Genomic DNA, 23374 nt, shown 5'->3' with positions numbered 1-23374 from the left:
TTATTATCATAAACTTTTTGTTAATAGCACTGAAGAATATTTATAAATCATATCAAATATAAGGATTTAAACAGTTTCAAAGGTGCTTTTGCAATGTTAGTCGTACTAAAGTTAAAGTAATAATTTTAATAAATTTACTAAACATGGAGTCAACAAAAATGGAAGCCTGAAGCAGTTAAAACTTTAGGGTCCATCAAACTCAAGTTAGTAATGGATCTCGCAAGAATCTCTTAAATAGTTACATAAAAATTACTATTAATTTAATCTCTACATACAAAATTGCTAAGTTATTTAATATTTCTCCCATTCGAATCTTGTAATTATTTTATTTTTATTTTTATTTTCCGAAAACATAATAAAAAGTAACATTAATATTTTCCTTACGTCACGATTTCTGCCAGTACGTTATAAAAACCTTCTTGTAATCAACCTTTTTTTGTGATATTTGTAATGTTAAATCATTGAATGCTTGCAGTTCGGCGCCCAATACTCGAGGAGTTGTTTAGTCCACTGGAATAAAAGATATTAAATAATTTTATTTTATTTCCCAGCTATACGATGAAACACACACGGGTTTTATAAAATGCGACACATTTGAAGAGATAGCGATTCGGGTTCTCGGACTTTGTCGAGAAGACGCGCAGAACACGTTCAGACAGGTAGACCTTGACGAAAAGGGATACATTACTTACGGTAAGACTTTATTAATTTTCTTATTATTATTGAAGTTATTAAAAAAAAAAAACTATATTGACCTTTAATTTTCTTTATATTTATAATATTGTAAATCTTGACTGACTCGTTAGTCTATATATAAAGACGCAGATCTCGAGATACTGGGTTCAAATCCCAGATAGGGCCGATAAAAAGTTAGTCTTTTTTATGGCATAGGTTGGCGGACGAGCATATGGGCCACCTGATGGTAAGTAGTCACCACCGCCCATAGACAAAGGCGCTGTAAGAAATATTAACCATTCCTTACATCACCTATGCGCCACCAACCTTGGGAACAAAGATGCTATGTCCCTTGTGCCTGTGATTACACTGGTTCACTCACCCTTCTAACTGTTCTGTTTTTCTTTAGAAAAATATATATACGGATATACATAATATTTTTGTAAATATATAGAGAAGATATTATAATCAATCGTATATACTAAGAATAAAAGCGTTACGAATTTATTTACTTATATATAAATATATTTTGTTATTACAGAGGAATTTATAAAATTCGCGCAGGAGAAAAACGAATATGCATTCTTATTTGTCAGCGATAATTCTTTCAAGCCGAAAACGAAACCGAAAAACCAGTGAGATTCGGAACACATACCGACTGTCTGCAGGCAAGTACCATAGATATTATTTTAATTCAATAAATCTGTGGTACATTATTTTAATTTATTAAATTAAATTTCGTAATTTTATTTATTTTTAGAATATTTTTTATGTAGCAACACTCAGTTTTATCTGTAGCAACACTAAACGTTTATAATGATTGAAGTTACTAATATATTGCAACTTATTTCAAATCAATACAAATCTTTAAAAAAAAATTGTAAAAAATATTGCAATGTTAAAAATTAATTACATAACTCGTTAAAATTAGAACAAAATAAATTCTGTAGAAGAAATCTTAAAACATCTCAACTTAGAATGTAGATAAACAGTAGAAAAATATTATGAATAGAAAAAAAAATCATCAAATTAAGAAACATTTGAATAAATCTAGAATTGAAAACTCATAGTGCTTTTGTGTAAAGACGGACACAGATTATACAATTTAATAGTTGAATCGCATTTGCTTAAATAAACGTCATATATTTAATTTTGTAAATCGTATCAATAATTGTGGATAAAATAATTTGAATCCTCGGAAATAACGCGGATAGTCCTGGGACGTTCTTTATTCAAATTTCGCGCCAAAACAGTTCTTATCACGTTTATTAACAGCCTAAAACTCACATATTGTTTTCCAAAAATCTACTACATGTTCGAAAATACTTCAGATGTGAAAGAAAGATTCTCGGAGAAGTTATTGTTTTTATTTTAAATATTTTCCGGTCACAATTATGTTTTCTTAATGAAACATCCCGAAATTAACAATCTTTTTGATGTGTTATCTGTGAAGTTAGTTAAAGATAGTTTTGAATATCGAGTTTAATAATTAGAAGCTTTTCTCGAACGTTCCTCTAAATTTATTCGTCCACTACAATAAAAGTCTCTCTTTGTCATAGAGGTTTATCACAATTCTTGAAATGATTTAAAAATTAAATATCGATTATAATATGCTTAATAGATTTTTCGTAGAACTTCTGAATTAATTTAAGATTCGTTCAAATTAGTTGTTCAGCTGACCTGCAGTCAGGTGGTGTGTGTAGAATTAATATTATTATTGTGAATATTTTCGTACTCTTAGAATTATAAGATATTTAAAAAAAGTCGTTCGTAGTAGTTTAAAATAACGCTTTATTACGATTAGTACAAATGGTTAATATTCTCTAAAGAACAGCTTCCGATAAAATTGTTCGGTTAAAATGTAATTCTTTTTTTTTTAAAGTAAAATTACATGTACATTTTGTACAGTTTGTAATAAAAATGGACGATACAAATTTAATCATAAGCTTGTATAATTAATTATTACTTTTGATTACGTTTCACACTTGCATTATTCACATTTATTCAAAAGTAATTGTTTTTGAATTTATTTAAAACTAAATGAATAAATATGATATTATTAATAAAAAAAGGTAGTAAAAAACATTACTTCCCAATTAAGCATAATCGCTTTAAATGTATAAACAAAACAGGATTTTTAAATGTTCTGTAATTTTGCAAAAAGCAGTTACAATTATTAGTTGAACACAAGGAATATTGTGCAAATGTGAATCTTACTAATGCAGAGTATAATAATATAATAAGCGAATGGGCCAAATGGCAAGTGGTTATTGTCCATAGAATATTATTAATTAGTATTGTAGAAAGTAACGATCATTCCTTACACCGTTAATGAGCTGCCAGTCGAAATGTTATTTGCGTATTTTGAATGTTAATATTATTTTCAAGATTCTCAATTACAGCAAGCTGACGGATGATCAATTAAAAAGTTTTTGAATTTTTTCCAAACTAAAATCCTAAACAAAATAATTTGACAGAACCAAATGTATTGTTGTCTCTTTTTCATTTGTATGTTTAAAAAAGATGGCAACACTATGAGTCCTGTCGAATTTGCCTTAGCTAGATTGTTTATTGAATAATCGGCATCAATACCTCATATATCTCTAGAGCTTAATGTTTACTACAAGATAAATAAACGGTAGATACGTCCCGGCATTTTAATGTGCGGCCGCTGAGAGAATGTATTTTTGACATCTGTCAGTTGCGTATTAATGACTCTTTCTTAACTAAACAGTTGACATAAACTTGTAACAACGCATTATCTATTAAAAAAAAACTTCTTTATTTAAAAATTATGAATACGACAAATAAACGATATGAATATATTAGTAATATGATAAGTCGCGAATTCGAACTAGGATATGTCAGAACTGTATTCTCTCAGCGTGTTTAATCTTTAACTAATGGCATATTTATTGTAAATATTTCTCTTTGACACTTGACGTAGTGCGTCTCCTTCAAGCTTGATACGCCATTTAAATTGTGATAATTGTAAGCAAATTGTTAATTATAAGATTAAGCATTGAATTATATTCGTTTAGTAATAGTATAATACAATAAGTGGTTATATTGAGATTCGGTAAAAAATAATTATTGTTAATCGTTTTTGTTGTATTTAAATGTTATCAATTAGTTTAGTCTATTAATATCTGACATATAATGTAACTCAAAACATGGCCGACCTTATGTTATATTTGAAAAAAGAATACGTGCTGTCATTTGTGGGAAAATAATATTTGAATTAGTGAGTGTGGAAAGATACGTCAAATGTTATGCAGTTAGAGGTTAGTTTGACATATTATATGTCAAATTAAAATAAATACTAATCGAATCTACAATGTCATTGGCTCTAACAAAAATATTGTTATAAATTATTTGTAATAAGGATGCCCAATCGCTATTTCTTCTTTTATTTCTAACACAATATGTTTTCACAGTAACCTGTTCTTATTTAAGCCGACAATTGTTATATTGCTTATGTCAGATGTCAATAGACAAATAAATTAGAATTAAAAACCTGGCCTCGACTAAGAAACTGATTATTTCTAATTAGTTCTTGCTGTGAAAGGAAATTGAAGATTGAATTAGGAGTTTATAATGTACGGTTTGTTGCGATAGATAACTGCACTAACTATATGTTTTGTCAACCATTTTGACAGATCATCTTAAATTATTTTTATATAGTCTATATGTTAACATTTTTCATAATACTAGAAAACAAATATGGCGTAGACTCAAGAACATTATAGTAAACAGTTCTTAATTTTTTCATTCATTACCTTTTTTAAAAATAATTATACTATTTTATCTGTCGTATAATTTTGATATTTATATGCTGGCAACATCATATATTTTTTTAATCTATAATAGCTCACTGATTCTCATTGTTTTGTTAGTAGAAGATATATGCGTTATTAAGTATTAAATGCACTTCTTTCTAAAATACTCTCTCTAGTAGAAATTAAAAAAAAGGTAATTATAATGTAATGGATTGATTTTATACGATTGCATGATAAATCAGGAATACAAATGTTTTGTATAAAAATACTAACGTTTGTGTATATTATTATTTAAATAAATTATTAATCTGTATATAGCTTAAAACTAGGAACTCGAATAACCAAACCGTACTTATCTTTATAAACAGATTATTAAGGCATTTTTATTCTTTCAATTAGTTTTATTTCAGACACTTTAATTTCTTAAAATTATTTACTTAAATATGTACAGATAATTTACTATTAAAGTATATGTTCATTTTTACTCTATTTATTATTTGTTATTTGTACTCTTAGTTTACTTTGAACATTTATTCAAATAATTTAAATTATATGAATGCTTTTTATTGAATTTAATGTTTTAACCGACATGATAATCGTATCTCCTCCAAGTCAATACTCAGTTAGTAAAAAAATAAGCTATTAACATGGAAACAAAGAATTATTCAAATCTTTAAACTGTTCGTAATCATTAATACGTTGTTTAAGTCCACTCGTGCCCGATTACCATTCGAGAAACGATTCGTTTACTTATAATTGTTTAAATTGTTAACGAGGCGTTTATTCAAAATCGTCTCTAGAAATATTTTTTTATAAGTTGCTTAATACAGTAACTGGGATTATTTTATGAGCTGCAACAGCAGACAAATTATAGTTAACCGTTTCTCTGTTTTGCATATATGACCCATGCTTAATGTATCGGCTATTTAGACAGGTAACCTACCTATAATATAAAGTTACACCACAAAATCTGCTGCTTTGTTTGTGGTACCTTATGTAAACCATAAGATTGGAATAATTTAACATTTAATTTCCACTAGAGCTGTTTCATGTCATGTGTAACTTGTCTCTTGGAATCGATGGTATCACAGTATAATATTCTTAAGTACTAATAAAGTTTCAAGTTCTAAGTTATTATTTAGTCATTAAATCACATTTCCACAGGTTATATATTACAACAATTTTAAATTAAATCAATATGGAGCATATTATTTTATGCATATGGTAACATCGATTTCATTGTTAAGTATTTTTCAATGGTTCGAGTACTTTATTTAATATCACATGTACCTAGATTTTATTAATTATGTAGTTCTTATTTAAGCGAACATTGAGTTTTAAATGAGATTTAATCATGTATTATATAGCATTCCTTCGTTATGTTTTTAATTTTATTGATGCTATTCTATACGTATTTATTTTTTAATAAATGTTTTAAAAATATTTTTGTTTCATTTTTAGCTTTTGATTAAAAACCTCTTTATATATATATTCATAAATAATAGATTACTTGTCTTCCAATTCATGAGGTGTTCATCGAATCTGGGAGATCAAATCGCTAAGTGACCTCTGTGCTGAAGTCATTAAAGCTTTCAATGACGTTGAAATTCTAAACCAAATGGAATTGAATATTTCAAAATAATCAATATATGAGTGTGCAGGAGATATTATATAAAGAGAGGGGAAAGATTCCCCCTCTCTCTATTGTACTATAATTCTAATTGTCCGATCGGATCAATCCGACACGATTTTAGAGACATTTTACATGATTATAGGGCTTACCGCCAAACAGCCATGGTTAGTATGGTTATATTCCAGTTTAAAATATAAGTGAACTAGTGTAACTGCAAGCACAAGGACCGTAATATCTTAATTCTGTTGTGACTACTTACTATCATACGGCCCATTTGCTTGTCTACCAACCGAATCTATAATACGTCCGTCGGCTTTACGGGCTTTTTAAGGCACGGGACTGTAACACACTGTACATCTAAAAATTCTTAGTTTTACTATTTTTGTCTCCCTTATTACTTCCTGCCTCATATCTGTGTTAGATATTGGTGGAAACTTGATTGGTTTATGTATTATCGTTAGTTAATATTTCTGTTCTATTGTACTATTTATTTAAATCAATAAATATGATAAGAAATAAATTATTTAATGCATCTTAGGGTATTACTGACATTAAGAGACCCTTTATTTTAAACATTCGTTCTACCATGTATGTCACATCAACGTTTATCGCCAAGCACCGCTCATACAGTTTCAGGTACCATAAAAATTTAACATCGTAACCTAACTGCATCAAAGTGTTATATACATTGTCCAATTTTATTCTCAATTGCATCAGAGAACCGTAATAAATCGCTAAGTTATAACAAGGATCGCTTGAATATTGTTTTCTCAGACTTCTCGTCTCTTGAAGACGGAATCTTGTTGCATATATGGACTGTTTCATAAGATCTAAAGATTTGGCCATGAAGTAAGGACCGTCTTGATTAGCCTCATCCGAAGGCTTCCGGCCCCTTTCAATATTTTTAACTGATTCCGTTTCATTAATGTAGCTTCCATTGCGTGCGTTTGCGAATAACTTTTTAAGAGTATCAATGTCCATCATGCTAAAGTCTAAATTATCTTCGTTGGTATCTGATTGGTTGCCATATAAATAATCTAGGACAGTTTTCTCGTCAATACTGGTAGTGTTAACAGAATTAGCAATTTGAACGTCCGTACTTTCAGAAATATTTCCTATTATTGTCGTAGATAGGCTGTATCCAAAACCTGATTAAAAACAAAAAATAATACTTAATTTACTCATCTTATTTTCCTTAAACTAAACAGATAATAAATTTGCTGGGAAACACAACTAACTAAAGTGTAACTCTTTCAACGGAAAAAGGTAAACTAATGTAACGAACCTGAAGTTATTGTGTGTTTTTTTGTTTGAACGCGCTTGTCTTTGGAACTACTATTCAGATTCGAAAAAATCTTGTTGCATCAGATATTCCAAATCTCGACGAAGGCGAAAAGCGAAGGCTATTTAATATTAGGCTATTGCCAACGGAGGCGGAACAGGAATGAACGTCTTCGACTGAGATAAGATTTTACGCTTTGATGCATTAAAATTGTCGTTTCAAGCTGGCTTGTAAACTGATGTTCCTTGTTTCTGACGTGTAACTTCTGGACTTTTTGCTTTGGACATGGAAACTTGTTTTTGTTTAAATATTGAGTTGTCGTTCGACGCCTAAGTTGGTCTAAAACTCCGACTCTGACACGGAGAGATCTGAGACGGGAGTCTGACGAGAACGGCTGTGAAGAGCAAGCCGGCTAAACTGTGAAAGGACGTTGTTGTAGCCTTGCTCGGGATAAGGTTGACCTCAAGTCTAAGGCCAATCAGGCCAGTGAGGAGGGTTTTGGTTTCGTAGCCGAGCTTTTGGAAAGGACGCTCCCCAGATTGTTTTGGACTCCGAGGAGTCCTCTCCTTCGTTCACAATGAGTATCCCACGAAGATGACTTGCCTGAGCGCAGCCATTATTTTGGAGGTGGCGAAAAAAATCCTTTTATATAAAAGGAAAGGAAAAAGGAAAAGGATTTGTAAAGAAACTGAAGAAATCGGTGGCTTTACTAAAGGACATTTAAAATGTCTTAGAGCCTCCGACTGCGTCTTTAATTTGGTAGTTTATTAATTCATAACTATCACCTTTGTCGAACCTCGGTTTATTTGGTAATAACGAAACAAAATCAAAAGTTCACGTTACAGCAATTTTACGTTCGGTAAATGGTAGATGGATGGCATTTGGGGCACCTGATGAACACCCACAGACATTGACACTGTAAGAAATAATAACTATTCCTTATATCACCAATCCGTCAACCAACCAACCAACCTTATAACCCAAGCTTTAAAACCCAAGGCGTTAATTATGCCCCTTGTACCTCTAGTTACCTCTTAAATTATTATAATAATTACAAAACATGTTTATTTTAAAAGTGTTAAGTACAATTGACCTAACAAGCACTCATAGTGTATTTAGATTATTTAAGTTAAATGTATTTGTAACTTAAAAAAGCTATAATTAAAAAAAAAACACTGTTCTTGTTACCAACTCTGTTAGACTCGCCGAATAAGTAAATAAATTAACCATGAAACTTACATAACATAAAGATCCATTTGGTTAAGCACATTGTTCAGGTGGGAGTTAATTATTTTGTAATCATTTATATGGTTATTAGTTTTGATAGATGGTTCGTAAAAAAGAAATAAATTTACTGATGAATTTCAGATTCATTTGTTAAATAATTAAACAAAGCAAAGTACGTGTACTTATGTACGCTCGTTAGAAGTCCTTCTTCTTCGGGTGTTATAAAATAATTTTGAACTGCATGCAAATAAAATTAATTGCAATAAAATAATAATCATTATTTTGATAAATGTCGCAAATTTAAATATTCACAATTTGAATTTATATAATTTTATCAAAATATTTTTTTTTGTGATCAAATCAAATAAAATTAACTTTGCGAGATAAAGTTCACTTTGCACTTTATCTGGCAAAGTTAATATTTGTCTGTATCAAGAGACTTGTCGATTCAGCGAGTAGATTTCACATCACCCCGTGCGTTCGAACCATAAAATGTCACTTTCGTACTTTTTTCATAACACGCCTTTTTTATGATATCGGTAGGCGTACGAGCAAGTGGGTCACCTGATGGTAAGTGGTCACCACCGCCCATAGACAATGGCGTTGTAAGAAATATTAATCATTACTTAACTCACCAATGCGCTACCAACCTTGGGAAATAAGATATTACGTCCTTTGTGCCTGTAACAAACCCTTCTGTTCTGTGACTCACTCAGCCTTCAAATCGGAACACAACAATACTGAGTACTGCTGTTTGGCGGTAGAATATCTGATGAGTGGGTGGTACCTACTCAGACGGGCTTGGACAAAGCCCTACCACCAAGTAAAGAAAGAAAGCCTTAAGAAGTATGACTTCAAAAAACAATTTGAAGAACCGGTATATACCGACAATATGACTCATATGACAAAAGACTTATTTACAAATGTTGATATCGCATTGAATGTCTGTTACTCATTGCCAATAATGTGGCAATCATTTCACACGTCATGTTTAATCCGCCACCATGGAATTTAAAATGGGATACCCTATGGTCGCTATGCAAAATGTTATATGGAAAGGAGCATATATAAGCTTATAATTTATTTATATTTAAATTATATACATTTATATATGAATTATCAGTTAACAAATGAATCAGCAAACATTCACTTTATTATGAAACGTTAAGTATAGAAACGTCTTATACACATTTGATCTTTTAATTTTGAAGAGTAGTTAATGATAATAGACGGTTTTAATCAGAACAAAAAAATAAAAATTTTTCGTTAACTAAGAGGAAGTTAAAGTTAGGAGGATGTTTTTTTAATTAACAGGTTGAACGCGACCTTTGAATCGTGATTAAATTAAATGTAAAGCTATATAAATATCCATAATAGTAACAAGGTTCTCACTCAACATTTAATTTTAATTTAACTCAACGTGTAATTTAAATCAAATCATACGATGGAAAAAGAAAAAAGATATATACGAAACAGAAAGTCCACTCTGTCCGAAATATGTTCTACGGCATCCTACACAGGACACTGGCGCTATTACTTCTCTGAATTGCTCAGTTGTTGTGTGTGTTGAATAGTTCAGTCTTTCAGCTAAGTAAGTGCCAGTTCATTGGTCATAAGTTTGGATCAATTTTCTAGCAAGCATTAGCAGCCCGTAAATGTCCCACTGCTGGGATAAAGGCCTCCTCTCCTTTGAGGAGAAGGTTTGGAGCATATTCCACCACGCTGCTCCAATGCGGGTTGGCGGAATACACATGTGGCAGAATTTCGTTGAAATTAGACACATGCAGGTTTCCTCACGATGTATACCTTCACAGCCGAGCACGAGATGAATTATAAACACAAATTAAGCACATGAAATTTCAGTGGTGCCTGCCTGGGTTTGAACCCGAAATCATCGGTTAAGATGCACGCGTTCTAACCACTGGGCCTCTCGATTCTAGCAAGGCCTTATTATAATTTTATAAACTACGCTCCGTAAATTCATCCTCGTTAAATAAAATATGATGATATTGTCAAGTCCAGTAAAAAACAGTGAGATAAAAATATATTCGTATCATCAGAATCAATCAACCGGCGTTGTATTAGGTATCCCATGTCGGAAATCATATTTCTCGTGTAATTTGATTAGCAGCCACCAAAGGTAGAGAAAGTCCACGTGTAGTTTCGCAGCTTTGTGATGAAGGATAAGGAAGGGATTCACTCTGTCGAATACTTTTTTTTTATTGTGTCTGAAACAACAAAAGTTCTTTTAGTATGAATAATGAACTGTTGATTTTTTGGCTGTATCATCATAGTTCTTCCGTATCGATTTGAATTATTTTTATAATAAGTTTTGTGTGTGTTTTTTTACATGGTTATAAACACATTGTAGATTTATTATTCAGTAAGTATTTCATAAATTGTGATATTTTTTTAATAATTTACAAGTTCGTCTTTGTGTTCAATATAAATTAACACGTGCACCATGAAATGAATACAACGAAAGGAAGTAAATAGAACGCAAGATCAAGGTCTTCAGCGCTACTACTGAAAATGTGAACCAGGAACCTCGTGATTATAATATAGCCTCTAAACTTAATATATAAATAGTTTTATTGCCTCATAATTTTGAAGTAAAAGAATAAAAAATAGCACGAATCAGTAGTTTACTACCCGGCCATTAGGTATAATTAGCAGGACCAGTCCGATCGATAAGGTAGGAACCTAATTACTGACTAGCAATGGATATGGCTAATACTTAATAAATTCAAAAAAAATCATTAATGAAATATTTGATTTTAAGATCATAATTTATTATTCAATTAACAACATTGCATGTTTTAAATGATTTCCTTTATGTGTGCGTTTACTTGGTGCGTTTTGTGCGTCTGGGTGGATAATGCTCAGTATTGTCATGTTCTGGTTTGAACTAATTACTGGCACAAGGGACATAAAATTTTGGCTTCCAAGGTTATTTAGATATAAACATTGGAATGTATTGGTATTACACTTACTTTGTGATGGTTAAAATAAAAACCCAGTTTACGAAAGTTTTTGTTAGAACGGTCACATCTTACATCGTTAATGCATTGTCACTCTAAGTCTAACATGACATATCACTGACTCACTCAACCTTCAAACTTACTCAACACAATTAGGCGGATGTTTAAAATATTTTACAATTAATTTCGAAAGAGTGCAAGAAATTGCAAATAATTTACTGACCTGTTCCTGGTCATGGTTGTAAAAACATCTAGCAACCTCTTCCAAAGACGTCTTAGCCGCCTATACAAGAACGCTATTCGATATGATGTATCCGAGGGGTTATAGTAAGGTTCGTTTTCTAATTGTTTTATTTTATGTCGCGCCATGTATATTAGTTGTAACATCAAATCGAACAGCTTATTTTTTACGAGAACTGTCGACGCGTTATACCATTGATAAAGTCTTCCGACGTAAGCCAGTCGTCTTGCCTTATAGTCCTTTAATATGACGTCTTCTCCGGTGTTGTTCTCAAAGGTCTTAGCTAAGGAATTCAGTTTTGCAATAATTGTGGTCATGTTTATCTTTTCAACGTCAATGGTTAAGTTTTTAATAATAACATTAGGTGGATTCGCTATTCTCCTGCTTAGTAGTTTATCTTCAGTAAGCGACTTGAACATATCGTTGATATTTGGAACATACGGATCAGAATTGGAAACAGAGATGACACCTGAAATATGTAAGAATTAAGTTGAAAAATTCCAAAATTTTCCCTGGTCTTAGTAATAGCAAATAGGAATATAACTTTGTTATGGAGTCAAACCCCGAGTCAGACCAGGTTAATGTCATCAAATTGTTTCTGTCAAGAAATTTAAGAAAAACCCCCATATTTATAACAATAGTTATATTTACAGCATTCCGTTATATTTACTAGCTAAGCCGTTGCTCTTATTATGTCAAATAGCCGAACGATTGAATTATGAGATTGAAATAATAAATTGTGTGTGTGTGTGTGTGCATGCATGTATAATAAATTGGTTATTCTCCGTTATAAAATATGGTAGTTGTTTCGATGACTCCCCGACCGATATCAGTCATCGTTAAAATTAAGCATACATATATTTGACAGCATTTAACGGAGCCATAAAAGATCAATATATTTAATATGAAAAAAAAAACAACTCAAATAATCACGGACGCAAAAGTCTTAGGAGAAATATATAAATACGTATCTGTTGGGATCGTTCTAATGGCTTTGTTGATTGTTCCAGTTTTTGCGAGTGATTAATTGATCTAGATAAATGTAATCTTACGGCAAATTTTGCTACGATATCATTTGGTTTTTTGTAACTAAGTTATTTCATGCGGCTTTGAGTGAGGCAGAAATCGTCACTTATAGAAAAAGAGTTACGCTTCCTCCAGGCTACCTTTCCCTCTTTTTCTCTTTCTCTCTTTATTATATACGGTTCTAAATATTATTATTTAAACTTAATTTTTGTTAGTTTTTAAATTCACACATGATTTATATTATTATTTTTTTTGCTTTTATTTAATTATTCTTAAACGTTAATTTATTTCATTGTGTCTCTTATTAAATCATTATCGTTATACATTATAAAACAAAGTCGCAAACCGCTGTCTGTCCCTGCGTATGCTTAAAACTTTAAAATTACACAACGGATTTTGATGCAGTTTTTTTAATAGATTGGTTTAAGAGGAAGGTTTATATGTATAATACATTGACAATTATAAACTAGAGAAACACTGATAATTGTAGAGGTTTCTGAAGTGATATCGTAAATAAACACATTTTTCTGTTTACATTGCAAACCCTGGCTGAACCCTACGAGATAGATCAAAATAATGTACAGACAAAAAGGTCTTCATAAAAGTCCGCGATGGTATACGTCTACTTAGGGATAATCTACAATAACCATTTTTGTCCTTAACTTTTTACGAGAAATGGCTTATTTTCGAAGCGATTTTAAGCAATACAGCATTAATCCTTATCCAATTAAGTACCTTTAATACATTGTGAATTTAATATAGATCAATATGGCTCTTTACGGTTTGTAATTTAAATGAATATTTTTGAAGATATAACAGATTTAAAGCGCAGGGACATAGCGGTTTGTATTGTCTAATGACTGAAAGACTGAAAGTTGTAAGTCATTCTGTTGTATATTCAGTATCAGCATTGCATCCGTGCGAAGCCGGGGCGGGTCGCTAGATTATAAATAGCGAAAAAAACATCGTTTCAACTGTGTGTCCAACGTCATCTCAATGTTTATATATCATTTTACTAAAATTTATCCTATTAATGTTGCCATCTGTATCAACCGTTATTCGACATAACATTCATTTAAACTTATTTTCGTAAAACTGTTAGTATTTTTAATGAACGTCGTTATGTTTAATAACACTAAATGTTATATTCGTTTTATTTTATAATAAGAGTTAATGTTACATTAGTTTGAAGAGCGATTCATTGTCATTTGATCTCCATCACTCCAAGATCTATATCAGATCGCTTCTATTTCTTAACGTAACGCTAAACTAAATTAGTTCCGTTCCACTAATTGATCGCTTGATCATTAGTAGATCTATTAATGATAACGCCTTATATATTTCATGTTTTTATGGATAATTATTGTGTAATTTTCGTTTCTTTTCATAAAAAAAAATATTAATTTGCCATCGAACATTACGAGAATATACATGTTATACACAAATTCGATGGTTTTTCCGATTTACTCAATTAATAAGTTACTAGCCGTTTCTTCTCGGTAGAATCTGCATTCCAAACCGGTGGTAGGTTCACTTAATATAGTTTGTGCCAATTTGAATAAAGTATATTATGATTTTGATTTAATAAGATCGATAATTTGAAATTTATATAATTTCTTAACGTATTTGATCGAGTGTTGCCATTAATAATTAATTCTATGGGAATTAGAGTTTCTTAATAAAGTTGTACGTTGTTTTGTACGATGATTAAAAAAAGGAGAAACGGCGGAGGATTTGAGAAATAGGCGGAATTTGACAATCGATTCATTGTAAAATTATTAAAAATTGTAAAAGGTACTTAATTAATGTCCAAAGTAAGTCATAGTGAGAAATAAGTTGTTTACATCGTTGACTTGGTGTTAAAAATTCACACTTCTCATAGAATCAATGTTTAGGTGAATACTACATATACTACCAAATACACCAATAGTACATACATACATAGTAAAACATCATACACTAGTATACTTTCTAAAATAAATAATTAGAAACGAAAAAAAAATTACTTACTCAAAAGCAATAAAGCACGCTTCATTGCCACTTTTGTAATACAATGTTTTTTATGTTTATTGATTTTAAATAATGGTAATTTAATTTCATGCTTTTTAATATGTTTTCTTTTCAGCAATATTAAACGGAATATTAAGAACTCATTTAAATGAGGAGCAAATCAGGTTTTTTTTGAGTCGACGATGACTCCTACCATATTTTTTTTATCTTACGAGTTCAAACTCTGGGGAGAACTAATAATAATAATTTATCTAAATTAATATATATCTATCACCGTAGATAGAGTAGTATGTAAATATCGTTAGATTGTAATCTATCTCGCGATATAGTAAGGTGCCGAATTACTGTGAACGATGATTTAACTCAAAATAAAATGTCAAAATTTTAGCGTTAAATTGTAAGCAGTATGCTACGGTTCACAATCTTTCAACAGTTTTCAATCTCGCGAGATAGATTATAATCTAACTGTATTTACAATTTTACGGTGACATATCCATAAGATATACAATTCTTTTACTCGCTTCTATCGTCGTCACGACGTTTCTAGAAACTTCAAACCCCAGACGGCAATTTATACCAGACTTCGTGAAAAAGAGCGACATATTATGTAGGTAATGTTTGCTTGTATTTGAATCGTGTAATCGCTAACCTACGAGATATTTTTGAAATAACTATAAATCAACAATGGACTGGAAATAAAAATAAATCTATAATAATAAACATTCAAAAAAGTTTTTTTTTTCGTCTGTATCTACATTAACTTATTCTGAACCACACAACGGATTTTAATGCGACTTTCACTAATAACGACCGATAAACAAGGAAAGTTTGCCATATTTTGTACAAATTGACTGGTTGTCTTAGTACGTTCAGATGACTAACAGAAAAGCTAATAGAAAAATTGTAGGTCCCAAAAAGCCTTCGAAGGTACATTCATAATATTTTTTTTGTGTGATATAGGTAGGTGGACGGGTAAATAGGCCATCGGGTGGTAAGTGGTCACCACCACATATATATAATAGCGGCGCTGTTAGAAATACTAACCATTCCTTACATCGCCAATGCGTCACCAACTTTGGGAGCTAAGATGTTATGTCCCTTGTGCTGAATGAATCTGATAAGTGGGTGGTTCATCTATATACCCAAAAGGGTATTGCACAAAACTCTTTATTACTATTTTTATCTATTGCGAATTAGTAGTTTTTTTTTTGACCCAGGCAGGTCGTTCCAAATTTTGGCGACTCTCACCAAAAACGAGCTGTCAAACCGTTTGGTTCGAATTTTGGGTATGTCAACAACGTATGGATGAAACTTTTGTCTGCGCCTAGTAGTCCGATAAAGGAATGGAGATGACTCAACCAGTTTGAAAAGAGCCTTCGAGCACTCTCCGAAGTGTATCCTATAAAAAACCGATAAGCTGGCAACTCGACGACGATGCTCAAGGGTGTGTAGTCTGCTATTTGAGAGCTTTTCGTTGTTAATTGACCTACGGGCTCTTCGGTCAACTAAATCCAAAGCTTCCAGATGATATTTGGCTGCACCGTCCAAGAGATGACTGCAGTACTCCATGCGGGATCGAACTTGGGCAGTGTAAAGATTAAGCAAATGTTCAGAGATGAAGTACCGCCGAACATTTGAAAGAATTGATAATTTCTTGGACGCCGCTTGTGCCATAGACTTAATTTGTTGGCCAAAGTTGAGGTTAGAGGTGATGGTAATAGCTAGAAGCCCTAGATGGTTAGTAATCGGTAAGGAAACACTTTCGAAAGTGGGTGTTAAATCGAAGTTACTCTTTTTCGCGGAGAAAAGAAAGGCCTGTGTTTTGGAAGGGTTGAACTGGACAAGATTGGCGTCACCCCAATCGGACACCCACTGCAATGTCACATTCACCCGTTCAATCTTGCTCGTTTAGAATATTTCAGTTACTTCCACATTATTATGTCTTACGGTATTATGCTTTGGGGTAACGCAGTCGCTGTCCATATTTACTTTATTACTTTTTACTTTGTACTCCACACAAAGAAACCAAAATAAATACAACATAGATCCAACCTTAATAAAATACGCATACCATTTTGGCGACCTTATCGCTACGGAGCGATCTCTCCCATACTATATTTGTGCTGCAGAAAAGGGCTATTCTCGCAATCTATATAACCTAGGAGCTAAAGAATCATTGAGATAGAAATTTGAAGAAATCAAGACATTGACTGTTACTTCTCAATATATATTCTGTAATGTTATGTATGTACGGAAAATTATTAATGATTTTGAAAAATATATATAAGAGAAAATATGATATTCATAAAATTGGTACAAGGAAGTAACGAAGACGTATAGTAGGTACGTTATAAAAAAAAAGATTTCATTTATTAGTAAAAAATTACCAATGATTTTATTCTATAGCTTGATAAGTCATCACTCCTTATTTAGCATAAAATCTAATCGAACATGTAAAATTTATACCATATAAATATGGCTTAAATAATCGTTTGTGTGTGAGAAAAAAAAGAAAGTAAGACAATATTTACAATTTCTATATTTTTATTTACCAACTGCGGCTTTACCAGGCGGAGGTAGGCGTTAGGTTAGCTCGAAGTTTTCTTCTGTATCACTGACAACATATTTTCAATATTTCACAAAGCGTAACAAATAAATAAATCCAAACAATTAGTCAGAATACTTTCCGTGAAAAATACGGTAGTAGATGCGAAGATGAATATGATTGAACGTATGTTCAAACATTTTTTTTATAAATATGTTTTAATTTATATCACTAATTAAATTACAAATTCAAAAATTAATTATACACATCTTATGGAATTTTTCGGATGATAAAAAAGACTCGACAACCTTATGCAGCAATCCAGTCGAATATTGTTTAGTCTGATTAAGGGGTTCGATTGATGAAGATTTTTTTTGTTTTATTAGAAATGTTTTGATAATCATGGACTGATAAATCCAATAAAAGAGCAATAATTTAATTTTCTTGGAATCTCCAAAAAATATTCAACATCTAACGTTTAAAAATTGGTAGGTATAAAATGAACTTGATTGTTTGTGAATACTTTAATTTATATATTCTAAGATTCTGGTTTTATAGGTACGAATTCATTTCCCTCTTCATCAATCTCTTTAATAAGCTTAATTGTATCCATTATATCTACATCATAACGAACCATTTTCTCATAAAGTCTTATTTGTGATTTTAAATTTCGAAATGCCGATTTTATCTGTTGGCTTGCGTAATTTACTATCTTCTGCTGCTCATATTTTAGCCTCCTCAATCTATTAAAAAGATAACCCAGTCTGTATCTTTTGTCTGCTCTTATTGGATGTTTTTGTAATAACACTTTTTTTACCTGATACCGCGTATGTATCAAGAATTGTGTGTTAAGATTGATAAATCTTTCTTTTTTTAAATCCTCTGTCTCCTCTAAGTAAACCCAGAAAAATATTAGAAAGCTATAATATCTCGTATTTTGTGGATCATTCCAACCATGATACGAGCCCTGGTACCTTCTAGTTGCGTTATTAATAAGTTTTGTTATTTCATTGAATTCTTGTATATCATGTTGTTGATTTGTTGCTTCTAAATATTCCAAATTTAAATCACCAGGTTTCTCTGTTGTGGTAGTATTTTCTTCTTCGCTTTCAGTATCACTTAATTCATCCAGAGGTGGTAGAAACATTTCTTTTATATTAGTCAAGTCACCGTAAAAAAGTCGATCATTATCATAAGTATTATCATATATTTCAATAAATTTATATTTCGGGTCTTCGCCTAGGCCTGAAAAAAAAATTTTTAATTAAAAAAATTAGATAAAAAAACACATTACAATGTATATATATTGTAATATAAAACTTACAATGTTGATGTGAAAAAATTAAAAGAAAAAATGCCGACTTTGTTATCATCTTTTAGTATTTAATAAAAATGAATGTATTCAACAATTTCAAGTTTATGATTAACGATTTCCTGTTTATTACTTAGATAACGATTATGTGGCGTATAAATTTAGGCATTAAATTAATAATACAATATAAATTGAAGATTTAATTGGTTATTTTTATTTAATGTAATACTATTATGTATATTATTAGTCGATAAATTTCCAAGCATGCTTCCTATTGGTCATAACTTGATTTAGCATTCGCTTGCAGTTTTCATGATTAAGGTTTATCAAATCAACTAGTAGGTCTACATCAAACCACAGATCTAACAGTCTTTCGTTCGCTTCCAACTTATCGATCAAAGGATAGCTGTTGATAGCACCTTGTCTAGACATAGTGCAAGCCTTAAACGCCTTATACGCAAATCTTGAAAAAGTTTTGCACGTGATATCCGTTTTGCTAATCAAAAAACCCATTTTATACACCGATATCTTATTGTATTTCTCTCTTAAGACTTGCATTATGACCATTTTATTTCTCGCTTGGTATATAGTCTGTTTCATCAATTCGAAGATCCTGGGTCTCACGCTGAAAGGATCGTTTTGATTCGACACAACGTCTCCGGGGGGCTTCCATCGCCTACCATCTCTTCGTAATATTATTTTTGGATCACCATTTTTAACTTTTAAATTTAAAAGCTCGTCAGATACGTCGATACGTTTGTAAATATTGTCGAACTCATCTTTTAATGTACTGTTTATGCCGTTAAATTTGTTGTTTTCTTCGATTTCTCTCCAAATAAGACTCGGTTTAAATTTTTGTAGATAATCTTTGAATGTGAAATTAGTAAATTCGTTTCGAGGATCTAAGTCTGTTTTGACTATATGGGTTAGGCTGAGGATAAAATTTAGATGTTCTGAAATAAATATAAAAATGTTTAATAATTAATTTGACAAATAAGGGGGCTACAAATTCTGACGACCTCCATTGTCGAGTAGTGTGTACACCGGTTTTCATGGGTACGCCTCTCCGAGGTCCCGGGTTCGAATCCCGGCCGAGTCGATGTAGAAAAAGTTAATTAGTTTTCTATGTTGTCTGGGTCTGGGTGTTTGTGGTATACGTTTCTTCTGATTTTCCATTACACAAGTACTTACATTGGGGTCAGAGCAACGTATGTGATGTTGTCTAATATTTTATTTTATATTTTTACCAATTCGGTCTTATTATTTATAGTGCTTAACACACTCGATACATTGATTGTGAAACGATTTTGATGATTCTTTAGATATAATTACTTCATACATATCAACGGCTCATCACATTCTACTTTTGATGGTGGGCAGCTAATCACTTAATTTATTAACGACGCTTCAGTTGAACCGAGCTTGTCGAAGTTTCTTCCGAATTTTTATATGTTGGAAAAGAGATTACTGGTTCTTTTGGAGGTTTCTTCTCGGTAGAATCTAAACTTCGAACCGGTGGTGGCTCTACGATTCAAATGTGCTTGTAAAAGCCTACTCGAATAAAGCATATTTTTATTTTGAATACAATAAAAAAAACTTATATTTTTAGATTATATGTAATTATTTAATAATGTTTATTTAAAAATATTGATTGAATAAAAAATACATAGTAACAATTCACTGTCATCAAGTAATTATAATGAAAATAACTCACTGAATAATCGAGCGCTCATTTCACCGACGTCCGCGAGGTTTACAGAGAAAATCGTAAAAGCAACAATTTCCATCAATTATGGACCATTAACAACATCGTAGTTAACGCTTAACGTACTTATAATTTAATATTTCTTAGTGAATTTCTGTAAATGTCAAACAGCTGGAAGAGAAAAAGGCTCGAAGCCTTTTTTGCGGGTTCGTGGATAGGGGTGAAATTTGACACATTTCAATTACACACGATGTTTTCCTTCTCGGAAAGTGTACCATGTAAACCTTTTTTAATTACAGTACAGATATCCTGTAAGAAGTAACTCGAAACTCGACGCAGAACACGAGCGTTAAATTTCAGACTGTGATATGGGACATTCATTATAATAATCATAAAAGGTATAGGTTACATGTATCAAAATGGTCTATCATCTTAAGTCGGTTGTTAATATTTCGAGGGAGAGTTAATTCAATTTCAGGTAATTACTGTTATATAAATATCAATCGCTATTGAACTAGCTGTCAACGTCAGCAAACAGGTCCTCGAAAAGACAGAGACAGTTAACTGGCCACTTAGAAGGAATAAGCTCTATTCCTATATTTTTTTAGGACAGCCCACAATCAATAATGAACCCCCTTTGTGCGGATGTATAATTTTCATCGTTAAACACTGGCACTCCAAGAAGAAATATAACAACGAACACATTACTAATATCTTAATACGTTTTTCAAATATTTTCAAATGGAATATGTTTGGAGTTGGTGCCTAAGTGGAAATCCTAATTTTTGTCACTGATCATCAGCCACCATATTTTAAGACACACTTTTATAATCATTAGCATTAGCAGCCTGTAAATTTTCCCACTGCTGGACTAAAGGCCTCCTCTCCCTTTGAGGAGAAGGTTTGGAGCATATTCTACCACGCTGCTCCAATGCCGGTTGGCGGAATACACATGTGGCAGAATTTCATTGAAATTAGACACATGCAGGTTTCCTCACGATGTTTTCCTTCACCGCCGAGCACGAGATGAATTATAAACACAAATTAAGCACATGAAAATTCAGTGGTGTCTGTCTGGGCTTGAACCCGAAATCATCGGTTAAGATGCACGCGTTCTAACCACTGGGCCATCTCGGCTCACTTTTATAAATAAAAGTTTTTTTCTATATTTTATTCGAGGACTTTTTCTAAAATTATTATTTTGACTTTTTAGCACGAAAATCAAAATATTTTTAGTGACTTTCACAAGTATTTCTGAACAGTTATTTTACAATATTCATTTAAATATAAAACAACAACGATACGCCTTCAACGATACAAATTTTACTATATGAATACTATTGGTCGTATTACTTGATGGTCAGTGGAAACTCCTCTAAGACGTACTCATAAAATATTCTATCGCTAAATAGCAATACTTAGCATTGTTCTGGTTTGACAAGGGAGTGAGCCAGTGTAATTACAAGCACAAGGGATATAACATATTCGTTTCCCAGGTTGGTGGCGTATTGACAATGTAGGGAATGGTTAATATTTCTTACAGCGCCAATGTTTATAGCCGGTGTATCAGGTGCCCCATATGGGGCTTTCCTATTTTATAAAAATATATATTATACGTGAATAAATTACTAATTATTTATATTTTGAACTAGTCATTACTCACTCGTCTTGGTTAACCAAACGAAAAACGGCTTATGTTAAAACATGTTGTGATCGACAATAACTGTTTCGTTGCCTATGAAAGTCATTTTTGTATTGTATTAATATTATAAAATAAGAAAAAATTACATACTTGTATAAAATATTCATTACCAATTAATTTACAATTCTATTAATGTTTTTTGTAATTTAATAATTGATACGAGTAACTGTTTAAATAAAATCAAATTACAAATCTTTTCGAATCGAACGTGTTCTATTTTTAAAACGATAGTATCAGTAATTTACCACTCGACCAGATACGAAAATTATTATCCATCGATATAAGGTAAACGTGCTCACTTTATGTTTAATGCTGGGTGATCCCTGAATTATTTCAATCGTACAAGTCGACTAAGCCTTCTCAGAACTCATGTTTTATTTGAGCAGAAAGAAAGGCTGGTCAAATACGTTGTACATTCGTCAATATGTCTCGTCTCTTTCCTCTAACTATATCCCTCATAAGTTGTCCCGTTTTCGCACTCGGCCAAATTGGTCAAAGATTATTTGTACCACATTCATTATCGCGTATTTTGTTCTGAAAATCAGACGTATATTTAATTACGATTTTATCCCACATCATTAATAATTTTATTAATTATTTTATTTTTTAAAATAAAAAATGAGTAATATTTATGTAGCTATTTATGAATATTTTAGCTTCATATTTTATTCAAAAAAATTATAAACACTCACAATTTCATTAAAAGAAATTATATATTTTTTTATATTTAATTATTTTGAAGACTTCCAGTTAATACCTAATTTTCAGTCTGCGATATTTTTATTCTATGATCCCGTAGTATCGAAATAGGGGTTTCCTACCCCTCAGTTCCAGTGTAAAAAGGTGCGTTCCACCGTCGACACGTGCCTGAATTTGTTCGTGAAAAAAATAAAAACACGAAAAAAATGTAGTTTAGATTTCTACGCGACGGGAGCACGCGACTCGAAATCGAATGCACGCGAAGTTCGAAATTTGAAAATAAGTATGATGATAATTTATTCCACTGACAAAAAAATTCTTTTGACAGTTTAAGTTCTTTTTAGTGCCGTGACCTGTGTGATGTAGTTTGAAATAGAATTCCAGCCGCTGGGCGTGTTTTGTGTTTAACCGAAAAGTGTAATTACAGGTAAGTCGCAGACGAGGTCATTTTTTGATTAAGACAGTTTCAATCTTGTCCTGCTTATTATAAATTTTACGTTTCGTTCCGTTCCATTGTTATGTTTCTTTTATTTACTACACATTAAATATTAATGTGT

The 23374-nt window shown here is 31.6% G+C and overlaps 2 protein-coding genes across 4 annotated transcripts in view; one reads left to right on the top strand and one right to left on the bottom strand.

Annotated features, from left to right (window-relative positions):
- The window catches only part of LOC125069427 (lysophosphatidylcholine acyltransferase), a 60436-nt gene extending 57784 nt beyond the window's left edge, over positions 1 to 2652 (top strand). For all 3 annotated transcript variants that reach the window (XM_047678920.1, XM_047678919.1, XM_047678921.1), the window contains 2 exons: positions 552 to 693; positions 1217 to 2652. In XM_047678920.1, the coding sequence (XP_047534876.1) occupies positions 552 to 693; positions 1217 to 1314 (240 nt within the window). In that variant the 3' untranslated portion in view covers positions 1315 to 2652. The remainder of the gene's footprint in view (positions 1 to 551; positions 694 to 1216) is intronic.
- Positions 2653 to 18954: 16302 nt separating this feature from the next.
- LOC125069519 lies at positions 18955 to 20498 on the bottom strand. Its single transcript, XM_047679039.1, has 2 exons — positions 20426 to 20498; positions 18955 to 19664 (listed from the first exon to the last, which is right to left on the bottom strand). The coding sequence occupies exons 1-2, from the start codon at positions 20496 to 20498 to the stop codon at positions 18955 to 18957; spliced, it is 783 nt and encodes a 260-aa protein (XP_047534995.1).
- Between the last annotated feature and the right edge of the window lie 2876 nt (positions 20499 to 23374).

The sequence above is a fragment of the Vanessa atalanta genome, chromosome 15, assembly GCF_905147765.1.
Source record: "Vanessa atalanta chromosome 15, ilVanAtal1.2, whole genome shotgun sequence".
NCBI classification, from domain to species: domain Eukaryota; kingdom Metazoa; phylum Arthropoda; class Insecta; order Lepidoptera; family Nymphalidae; genus Vanessa; species Vanessa atalanta.
Note: the sequence above shows the minus strand (reverse complement) of the source record. Positions and strands in the feature narration are given on the sequence as shown.